This window comes from Bombyx mandarina, chromosome 19, assembly GCF_030267445.1.
Source record: "Bombyx mandarina strain Sakado chromosome 19, ASM3026744v2".
Taxonomy (NCBI): Eukaryota; Metazoa; Arthropoda; class Insecta; order Lepidoptera; family Bombycidae; genus Bombyx; species Bombyx mandarina.
In genome coordinates this window covers 14,035,326-14,047,500 of record NC_143225.1, presented here as the reverse complement: position 1 = coordinate 14,047,500, position 12,175 = coordinate 14,035,326, and the positions used below count along the sequence as shown (strand labels likewise).

The 12,175-nt window shown below is 43.6% G+C and overlaps 1 protein-coding gene across 1 annotated transcript in view; it reads left to right on the top strand.

Moving 5' to 3' along the window:
- LOC114243734 (E3 ubiquitin-protein ligase AMFR) overlaps positions 1–12,175 on the top strand; it is a 31,498-nt gene that overhangs the window by 12,155 nt on the left and 7,168 nt on the right. The window contains exons 2-5 of the mRNA XM_028175328.2: positions 6,870–7,127; positions 7,937–8,089; positions 9,060–9,170; positions 10,859–11,037. Coding sequence (XP_028031129.2) covers positions 6,870–7,127; positions 7,937–8,089; positions 9,060–9,170; positions 10,859–11,037 — 701 coding nt within the window. The remainder of the gene's footprint in view (positions 1–6,869; positions 7,128–7,936; positions 8,090–9,059; positions 9,171–10,858; positions 11,038–12,175) is intronic.

The window sequence follows — 12,175 nt, the reverse complement described above, 5'->3', positions numbered from 1 at the left end:
AGACAATTAGAAATTATCAACGTTTCCCGTCTGCCAGCCTTCCCGCGATGGTTCATTTTTTAATCACAGATGCAGTATCATAAGGATAAGTTTTAAATATCTCGACGTTATAATAATATTACTTCATTGAAAGCGGAGAAAGTGATTTCTACAATTTGTTAATGTAGAAACAAGTTTCTATAGATGTGAGAGTTAATAAGTACCCGCTTATTTATCTTTGGTTTTGTAGAAAAAAAAAAACGATAAGATATAATAAGATGATATATAATTTTATTTGAATATGAAAGGTTGAAAAATATACGATTAGCTGCATTAGATGCGTGATTTTAAATACAACATTTTAATAATTATTTTTCATCTTGTCAAATTTGCGACGCAAATAAGAGATGGGGTTGAACGCAACTTCATTGCCGAGAACGTCATTTGGGGCCAAAATAAGGGACGCGCTAACCATACAATGATAATGCATTTCATGTCTTTTTTTTCCTACTACCTACTACCTACCTAGCTGATAGCCTTGAAAGGCTATTTCAGCGTAACCTTAACTAGTAGGTGAGCTCACGGTGCTCAAACCTGATGACGTTGCTAACACGAACCCTAGCAAGAGCCGTGCTTCGCAGAATCTACTACCGGATCGGAAACGCGACCCACTGAGAAGATCCGGCGAGAAACTGAGTGGGCTGTATCTGTGGGTTAATTTACTCGTCGAGCCCGTTGTCGCAAGCGGCGGGTTGGACGAGAACGATGACCGGTGCTTGAGGTACCTAAAAGCACCGTTAGTGGATCGGGAGGATCCGAATGACGTGTTTAGAGCGACGTCGACTGCTTTCCATTCTGTCCGCAGGATCGGGAATGTAGTTACCGTCAGCCACGATGAGAGGGTTCTGATGCCGTGCCGTTCCGCTTTATCGAAGTGGATTTCATATCGATTTAGGCGCCTGCTACTGCTAATGTATGGTCCCTGATGTTTTATATTAGGTCATGCCTTACGAAATTGCCGTTTTGTATACAGAAAGTTAAAATATTTTTTGTTATTAATACTTTTTATTTCTATCGATCAAAGTACGCACATATGGTATTGATCCATCTCTACTAATACTGTGGTGATTTTTCAATGGCTTTATTGAAGAACTCGGAGTGCACGGAACCTAATAAACCCTTCCAAGGGATTTTGTACTCTTCGAGTACTTTATTATTTTCCTGTCAAGAAGTTGTCTAAACTTTGGAAAGAGTAGAAGTCTGTCGGCGAAAGGTCTATTGAGTACGTTTGATGAAGCAAAAGTTCCAACTATAGCTCTTGTAGCTTAGAGATGGTGTACCGTATGAGTTAAACAAAACTGGCCGGAGGTTTGCGAGTTACTCCATTATTATGTCCAGTTTCTCACCGTGCAAATCCGCAGTGATTCTGGTGCCATTTGGAATGGGTTCATTAAGACAAGATCCACAACTACGAACTTGTTGTCTTTTGTCGAGGACTTGACTCAAGGTGTTGACCATGGAGATTCATTAGACACTATATACACAGACTTTAGTAAGGCCTTCGACAGAGTTAACCACAATTTACTGCTGTCGTCGTACGGGATTGCTGGTACACTTTTGCATTGGCTTCAATCATATTTAACGAACAGATCGTCCACGGTTGTTGCGGGGGGTCACTCGTCGATGTCCTTCCCTGTTTTGTCTGGGGTTCCCCAAGGCTCTCATTTGTGTCCTCTACTTTTTAATGCATTCATCAACGACATTGGCTCGTGTTTTCGTAGCACAAAGTTCTATATGTTCGCCGACGACTTAAAATTTTTCAGGAAAGTAAACTCATCTCTTGACTCTGAATTATTGCAGAGGGATTTGGATAGTTTGTTTGGCTGGTGCAGTGCGAATGGCATGAGTCTGAATATCAGTAAGTGCTATGTAATTCGTTTTACTAGAAAAAGACGCTCATTTTCCCGAACGTATCCTATTAATGGTGCACCACTATCTGAGGTAAACTCTATTTGGGATCTGGGTGTGACCATTGATAGTAAGTTGCAATTCAGCACACATATTGAGAATATTACCAGAAAGAGCTTTAAAACATTGGGATTTATATTTCGCAATTGCAAAGATTTCAAAAAACCAAACACTAAGATCACAATTTATAATGGTCCCGTACGCAGTACCATAGAATATTGCTGCATTGTGTGGAACCCTTACTATGAAATATACAAGAAACGATTGGAAAGTGTCCAGAAACGGTTTCTATGGTACTTGTCTTACAACTACAATCTGGGTAGGAAGTTACCCAGCTATGAAGATAGACTTTGCCACTTTAATTTAGACTCTCTTCTTAACCGGAGGAAACTAATGGGGGGTATATTTCTCTACAAATTAATTCATGGAATAACCGACACACCTAATCTATTAACCCAGATAAAAATATCAGCCCCTAAGTACCTACCAAGAACGAAGAAATATAAACCGTTTATAAGAAAGCCCGCTCGTTCGAATTTAGGTGCTTACTCTCCCTTAAACAGAATCCTTTGGGACTACAATAATGTCCACGGTAGCGCGGTCTCCGTCAATATTCCTTCGGAGTTGTCCGATTGCGCTGAACTAATTTTAAGTGAAATAGATGTTTTTTCTAATTGTCTCACAACTTACAGGAAAAATCAGTCGCGGATCATCTCCCAATTAAATTTAAATTAATCTTAAGCAATGAATGAAATGTAATCAAATGTTAGCTGTATATTTTTTTTATTTTTGATGTTAATGCACTGTCGATTGCACCTATAATTGAGGTGACATCTGCCATGAACTTTTGTCAATTGTTCAATGTTTTGTATTGATGATCACTTTGTTGGTGCAACTTCATAAATAAATAAATAAGAAGCTGTAATGAATCTTACCGGCACTAGATCACCAAACAGTGACCATGACTTTTTTAGGGGTAAGTATTCGTTTGAGGTTTCGTTAGCCTGGGTGTTGTACCAGGGTTTAACCAAAATAATGATCGCTTACAAAAAAGTCATTTTTAATAGCAAGCGACAATGTTGTTGTTGTTGTGGTCCTAGCGTACCCCGCTGGTCCATAAGGCCTTCACAAGTTGTCTCCACTTGACCCTGCCTTGCGCTTGCTCCTTGACATCACTCCAGATCACGTCGGCAGTCCTCATCGCGCTCTCCACGGTAACAATGCGGTTCAATAACCCTTGTCTGTGTCTGTTAAGCAACACAAGGCATACCTTAACGCATTCGTCGCGTTGACGATCCTTGGATTGGTTAAATTAAATGCAGCGATATTCCACGCGTTTATGTACTGACCTTTAATTTTCAACATTCCTCAAAGCAATGAAGATTTTGCGGTTTAATTACGGATGTTTCCGTACAACAATCGAGGTTAGGTATAAAAAGCTAGTATTTGTTTACTATTTTTTTGTTCAATTAACTTACTCTGGCGGGCGATCGCGTTGTTTAGCTCGGAACCCTATTATTGTACGCCGTCGCTGAATCGACTTAGTGAGTCGAAAGAGAGATCTGTCAAATTTGCAGCAGCTTACACTCTAGTACTGTGTGCTTAGTGCGAGTTTTTTAACGGTCTCGATAGCGTAAAAGTTAACTCAAAGTATGGAGTTGGAACGTTTGCCTACAACGTTTGCCTACCTATGCCGCTAGGAGCGCTGCTCACTGAACACTTGCCGGTTCGACACAGCGCACGTGCACCCGCGCTCGAACTAAAGCCCACCATTTGTGATTGATCATTAACACGTGCACTGTGCAACATGGACTTACTTACCATTATCGAGCGCTTATTAAAAACAGATTTAATTTTTATATTTATTGTTATTTATTACATATTCACTGGTGGTAAGACGTCTTCTGAGTCAACTATGAATCTAGGTCGTCTTCAAACGAAGTGAGGGACCTCCTAAAATTTGTTAACAATAATGTTTTTTTTTATGTGAAATCCGCCGTGAAATCATTATACTAAGTGCAATGATAAACTCTTTCAAGGCTCTAGCGCCGGCCATTCATCCGAACAAATCCTTCAATGCCTCCATTCAAACGTGACCTCTCCTTTGTTCTTTACGTAAATTGACTTTAATAACTTGGCTGAATTTTTTTAATTTCGCAAAGACGTCGCATTGTCTACGTTTCACATCTCGACTTTATGATTGATAGCCCTGGTTTTATTACTCTTTATGATCAAACGAGCCATCAACCCACCTACTTACAACTGGTTTCCGGAGCTCACAAAAATCACAACACTAAAGTCGCTGCCAACCTTGAGACAAGCTACCGAAGTCTAGATTATTATTATATATTATCTATTGTATTAAGACGTGAGACCCATAAAACGGGACGCATGGCTGCCCCGCGGCAACAACACGCAAAAAAAAACTAATCGTGCCCTTCAGGTGTCCGTGTAAACTAAAGCACAAGCTATATTGTGATAATCGCTGAATACAGAATCGCCTATTGTTGTATGTCGATTGTATTATTATAACGCGCATCAGATGTTATCGTGGAATTGCTAAAACAATAGCTATCAATTTGAATCGGATGTCATAGAACACGTTCAACAAACATTTATTGTACACAAGATACTCTTCATTTGGAATGGTCGATAATGTAAGTACTGATGAAAGAATCGTGTTTCTCGTTAAATCCAGAGTCGGGTAAACGACCTCGACCCGAACCAGACTGCTTCAATTACGAATGAATCTAGACTTAACGTGTTTTATATAAACAATATACTAATCCGAGAACGATCTATTCACGTACATACACATTCACACAATGTTTATTGTATGCCCGAAATAAAACAGCAACTATTTCTTTGAATGCACACGAGGCTACATTACACAGCCCACATTTAATTCAGTCGCCCATCTTCAGACTATGTTGTTAAATTAACATTTAAATATATAAAATACTACATTGCGCACCAAGGTAGAAAATTGAAGGAAATGTCCTACTTTTTCCCGCGGTGCACATACTATTTTTTCTCCTACCAGGCCGAAAGTTCGTAGAGTACCGAGCCGGGGACCAGGGGCGAAGCCCTGGTGGGGGGCCGAGCCCCCCTATACTCATAAAACAATTACAAAACAATTTAACAGTTTTTAAATTTTTTATATAAACTACTACTAATTGAATAAGAACTGTCTGATGAACTCATCTTTGTTTAATACTTCACTTTTAAATTTTATTGCCTTTTGTTTATTTCACTTTTACACTAAACACAATATTGCAAATTACCCGAGCACAACAATGGCGGAGAATTTTAAGTGCGTGAGAGCAGACGTAGACACTAACGCGCATGCACACTTGTCAGTACCCAGGGAGGAGAAGTTACACTTTCATCCCTGTACAGCGGGATGAAAAATTTGACTTTCTTCCCTATACAGCGGGAGGAAAACCGAACGGCGTAGGTAGGAGAAAAATAGATATCTAGTTTTGTTTGTTCAGTTGAAGCTTTTTACAGTGTTTATGATTACGATAAGTAGGACGGTAACGAGGAGCTAAGTACCAACAAACGTATTTTTTTTATTGTTATAATACCTAGTCAGGTCATAAATTCTGTCACATGTTTAATGTAAAATAATTGAAACAAGTTTATTCATTATGTAACCATTCATATACCAAAATGAACTTAACAAAACATAGATTCTTATGACACTAAAGTTTATTCAAAATGACCTCCGTGATTTTGAATACAGGCCTTCAATCTGCCCGGCCAGTCGTCTATCGCAGCACGAACGAGGTCCATGTCAATATCGGCGGCTGCCTTAATCAAGGATGTCTTGAGTGACTCCAAATTGGGATGAGGCTTTGAGCACGCCTTTTCCTCCAAGTGTTGCCATATCTTGTAATCTAACGGATTCAAATCTGGACTGGAGGAGGGCCAGTCTTCGTGCCGGATGAAGTCGATTTCACGCGCCGCCAGCCAGTCTTGTGTGCTCTTCGCTCTATGAGCTGGCGCCGAATCTTGTTGGAATACCCAGTGCCTGTTATTGAACATGGTATGAGAAACAGGTTCCACAAGTTTCGTCAGGACTGTATTTTGATACACAACTGCATTCGTTTTTACACCTTTCTCACAAAAATGTACCTCTGTTAAGCCCCAATAAGAAACTCCCAACCATACCATGAGCGAGGATGGAAAATGACCTCGTTGGACACGCGGAATACGGTTGCTTGCTACTTCACTACTGTGTGCGTACACCTTATCTTTTTGTTTGTTGTAGCTCTCTTCTACGGTAAAAATTTTTTCATCCGAAAAAAGAATTTCCCGATATTTTTTTCCCGCGTACCGCTTCAACAAAGCGCGGCATCTCTTCAGTCTCAGGTAAATTAGACGAGCATTCAAACGATGTCCTGTTTTTCTTTGATATGCCCGAAGCCCTAAGTCTTCATTTAACACCCTTTTCACCGTGGTTCTGCCTAACTCCATCTGAAGGGCCAACAGTTTCTGCTTACGTTTGGGATTTCTTTGAATTCGCGCCTTCACAGCTTTTATCACTGCTGGAGTCCTAACAGACCGAGGGCGACCACTTCTTGACCTGTCATCTACACTAGAGTCTTCATTGTATCGTTTGGTTGTATGGTACTTTCTTATTAAATCTTTTGGTTATATTCAAAATTTTCAGTATGTTAAAAATTTGAATTGGCGCGTAACCGCAACGATGCAACGCAATAACTGCAACACGGTCTTCTTTAAGCGTCCACTCCATATTTAAAAATGAGTAAAATTCTAAAAGTATACATTTTTATTCTCATGAACAATTCGGAATTCGAATTCAATAAACTTTTTTGTGGCCAGCATTCTAAAAGAAAAGTTTTTACTGTGTGACAATACTTATGACCTGACTAGTTATAATCATATTTTGTTGACAGACATTAATAAACATAGCGTACTGCTTCCTCGCCGTCTTCGGTTTCCTGATCCAGCGCGTCGTCTTCGGTCAGCTCCGGGTCTCTGAGGCTCAGCGCGTCAAGGACAAGTTCTGGAACTATGTCTTCTACAAATTCATCTTCATCTTCGGAGTAATCAACGTTCAGTACATGGACGAGGTGATGCTGTGGTGTTCTTGGTTTACTCTCGTCGGCTTCCTGCACCTGATGGGGCAGCTGTGCAAGGATCGATTTGAATATGTAAGTTAGCTAAACTTGATTAACTTAAGATAACATAACAGCAAACTGCGATAATATTTCTTCACTCTTCTAGCAATCAGTCCTTTATTAGGCCATACAAAAGAATACAATATCCTAGAACTAGGATAACTCACGTTAAAAGATGTACTAAAAATCTGAAAATACTACTAACATGTGTACCATGTAAATATGTACCATTTGTGTGTAAGTGTATATGAGGGAGTGGCCCACAGTATCTTAAGAAAGCGTAGGAACGCTACTTCGACAAAGCGGCGACTTATCCGATCGAGACGGAGCAACGCAAAACCGCCGTCGTCCGAAACATGTCTTGTCGGATCTCCCGCATTCACTCTCGGTGCTTTAAGGATCCTCAAGCACCGGTCACCATCCTCGTCGAACTTATCGATTACAACGAAGAGTTCGACGGCACAGCCCATAGATATAGCCTATTGAGTTTCTCGCCGGATTTTCTCAGTGGGTCGTGATTCCGATCCGATACAAGGTTATCCCGTTTTAAAGTTGAACAAATTGCTTACAGCTCCTGTGTGTAGGAACTAGCATATTATTATAATTCGTCGTGAAATCTCCTATGCGTACAAATATAGTTTTCGAGAAAATCTAATAAAACTACCTCCTGAAAAAAAATATGCAAATATATTTTTATCACATAGGATACTTTGATCTACAATACAATACAAACCGACACTTAGGATTTTTTCATAATATATGACATCATTTTGGCCCAAAATGACACATAGGAAATTTTAAATTTGCAACGACGAATTGTAATTTGGGAATATTTTGTTCAGCTAGCGTCGTCGCCCAACACAGCACGTTGGGTGCATGTTCGACTGGTCGGTCTACTCCTGGGTATACTGGCCGCCTCTACTGCTTTATTGGGCGTTGCAGTCGCATGGGGCTTGCCCGCCGGAAAGGATACCTTTGCGTTTATGGCTGCTGAAGTAAGTTTTATTTTTGGATATCGATTACAAGTTGTATACGAGTCTGCGGACAGGGGAGATACCGGCTACGTGATGAGCACGTAGTGTACTGATGACAACAGAGAGCAGATAGAGGTAATCGCGAGCGACGTGCTTGCGCCGACACGTCGCGTGCTTAGATAACTGACTGACTATGAGTATATGAAATGCATCAGGATAAATATACAATTTTATTTACAAAACACATTTCTATGTCACTAATTTCTTATACCTATGCATAACACGAATTGTTTTTGTTACAATATAATCTATACTGGTTAAAAAAATAAATGGGTGGAATAATTTATTGTCATGTTGTCCCTGCTCTTTCTTTACTAATTAATTAAAAAATATTGTATTTTTCTTCTATTTTTCCTACGCAATTGTTGGTATCCTGAAGGGCTATTCTATAACTACGCGCGGGCAGTATCTGCATCTATTGAAAGTAATTTTATCTGCATTAGTGGGTTCCACCCGCGTCGGTGTACACGAGACACGGCGTAGTTATGCGTTCGCGGTAGGCAGCGGCTTGTCTCTGCCCCTGGCATTGCTGAAGTCCATGGGCGACGGTAACCACTCACCATCAGGTGGGACGTATGCTCGTCTGCCTACAAGGGCAATAAAAAAAAAGAGTTACCTTAATTGAAATGAAGTGAGAGTAGCGCGTTTTTTTTTATTGCTTTGATGGGTGTACGAGCTCACAGCCCGCCTGGTGTTAAGTGGTTACTGGAGCCCATGGACATCTACAACGTAAATGCGCCACCTACCTTGAGATATAAGTTCTAAGATCTCAGTATAGTTACAACGGCTGCCCCACCCTTGAAACCGCAACGCATTACTGCTTCACGGCAGAAATAGGCAGGGCGGTGGTACCTACCCGCGCGGACTAACAAGAGGTCCTACCACCCGTAATAAAAGCGCGTTCCAAGTTCCCTGTGTGGGTCTGTTCCAGTGCCTGCTGGTGCTGATGTCGGTGCTGCACGTGGGCGCGCGCTACGTGCTGCAGCAACGCGGCGCGGACGCGGCCGGCGCGCTCGCCTACTACACGCACCTCGGCTTCGATGTAAGCTCCGACACCACGCACCCTCACTGCACTAGTACTCCGCACCCTCACACTGCACTAGTACTCCGCACCCACACACTGCACAAGTACTCCGCACCCTCACACTGCACAAGTACTCCGCACCCTCACACTGCACTAGTACTCCGCACCCTCACACTGCACTAGTACTCCGCACCCTCACACTGCACTAGTACTCCGCACCCACACACTGCACAAGTACTCCGCACCCTCACACTGCACAAGTACTCCGCACCCTCACACTGCACTAGTACTCCGCACCCTCACACTGCACTAGTACTCCGCACCCTCACACTGCACTAGTACTCCGCACCCTCACACTGCACTAGTACTCCGCACCCTCACACTGCACTAGTACTCCGCACCCACACACTGCACTAGTACTCCGCACCCTCACACTGCACTAGTACTCCGCACCCTCACACTGCACTAGTACTCCGCACCCACACACTGCACAAGTACTCCGCACCCTCACACTGCACTAGTACTCCGCACCCTCACACTGCACTAGTACTCCGCACCCACACACTGCACAAGTACTCCGCACCCTCACACTGCACAAGTACTCCGCACCCTCACACTGCACTAGTACTCCGCACCCTCACACTGCACAAGTACTCCGCACCCTCACACTGCACAAGTACTCCGCACCCTCACACTGCACAAGTACTCCGCACCCTCACACTGCACTAGTACTCCGCACCCTCACACTGCACTAGTACTCCGCACCCTCACACTGCACTAGTACTCCGCACCCTCACACTGCACTAGTACTCCGCACCCACACACTGCACTAGTACTCCGCACCCTCACACTGCACTAGTACTCCGCACCCTCACACTGCACTAGTACTCCGCACCCACACACTGCACAAGTACTCCGCACCCTCACACTGCACTAGTACTCCGCACCCTCACACTGCACTAGTACTCCGCACCCTCACACTGCACAAGTACTCCGCACCCTCACACTGCACTAGTACTCCGCACCCTCACACTGCACTAGTACTCCGCACCCTCACACTGCACTAGTACTCCGCACCCTCACACTGCACTAGTACTCCGCACCCTCACACTGCACTAGTACTCCGCACCCTCACACTGCACTAGTACTCCGCACCCTCACACTGCACTAGTACTCCGCACCCTCACACTGCACAAGTACTCCGCACCCTCACACTGCACTAGTACTCCGCACCCTCACACTGCACTAGTACTCCGCACCCACACACTGCACTAGTACTCCGCACCCTCACACTGCACAAGTACTCCGCACCCTCACACTGCACTAGTACTCCGCACCCTCACACTGCACTAGTACTCCGCACCCTCACACTGCACTAGTACTCCGCACCCTCACACTGCACTAGTACTCCGCACCCTCACACTGCACTAGTACTCCGCACCCTCACACTGCACTAGTACTCCGCACCCACACACTGCACTAGTACTCCGCACCCTCACACTGCACTAGTACTCCGCACCCTCACACTGCACTAGTACTCCGCACCCTCACACTGCACTAGTACTCCGCACCCACACACTGCACTAGTACTCCGCACCCTCACACTGCACTAGTACTCCGCACCCACACACTGCACTAGTACTCCGCACCCTCACACTGCACAAGTACTCCACACCCGGCAACACTAATGGCGCCGCCGTTTGCAGTCGGCGTCCCTTGTGCTCGAGCTGATGCACGTGGTCCACATGGTGGTGTACAGCAACATGTTGGTGTCGATGGCGTCGCTGGTGCTGCTCATGCAGCTCCGCCACCTGCTGCACGAGCTGCAGGCGCGGCTGCGGAGGCACCGCCTCTACACGTCACTCGCGGACCACATGAGTCGCAAGTACGTCACCGTCACCTTTCAACCAGTCCCTTACAGTATGCTAGCAGCGTGGCCTGCCGCGTCCCTCACGACCTTCATGTTTTACAAATCAAATCAAAGCAAACCAAAAAAATTTTATTCAACATAAATGAAAGTACATACTTGCTGAACGTCAAAAAAAACTACCGCCAATTCACAAAACCAGCCTCCGCCCTGAGAAGAACTGGCAAGAAACTCAGCGGGCATGTCTTTTTTTTTTTAATATTAGATTTTTTTGAAATATTCATTTTTACAATGATTATTATAACGTAACAATTATTGCATTATTGAAATGCCCCGAGCGAGCAACTCATTCCCACTTTGAGCAATCTTCTAGATAATCATTGACTTTATAGTAAGCTTTATTGCACAGATGTTCTTTAATAGTTTTCTTAAACCTATGTATATGTAGGTTCTGAACATCTTGTGGGATTTTGTTGTACATTACCCAAACGCTGGGTTACTGATTAACTTATTTGTTTACCTACTTATTAACTGCAAATGTATAACTTGCCAACACATCGGCAACGGGCGCACGATCTAATTTTTATTTTTTTATTGCTTAAATGGGTAAACGAGCTCACAGCCCACCTGGTGTTAAGTGGTTACTGGAGCCCATAGACATCCACGACGTAAATGCGCCACCCACCTTGAGATATAAGTTCTAAAGTCTCCGTATATTTACAACGGCTGCCCCACCCTTCAAACCGAAACACATTACTGCGTCACGGCATAAATAGGCAGGGTGGTGGTACCTACCCGCGCGGACTCACAATAGGTCCTACCACCAGTATAGCGACCGGTGTCTTTAAAATAATTATCGATAAAATAAAAGTGAGAATTGCTCCCTAATACTACCGGTGGGAGGACGTATGGTGCCCTCGCAAGTTTGGGTACCACAATCTTACATATACGGCGATCTCATATTGAGTCGCCCTAATATATTGACATTGAAACAGAGACCTACCTGGTTCCGACCTGGTCATCGCCACAAGCTGTGCCCGTGGAACTAACTACTAATTAATACAATTTTTTTTTCCTACCTAAGCTGATAGCCTTAAGATGCTATATCAGCGGAACCTTAACTAGTAGGTGAGCTCACGGGGCTCAAACCTGACAA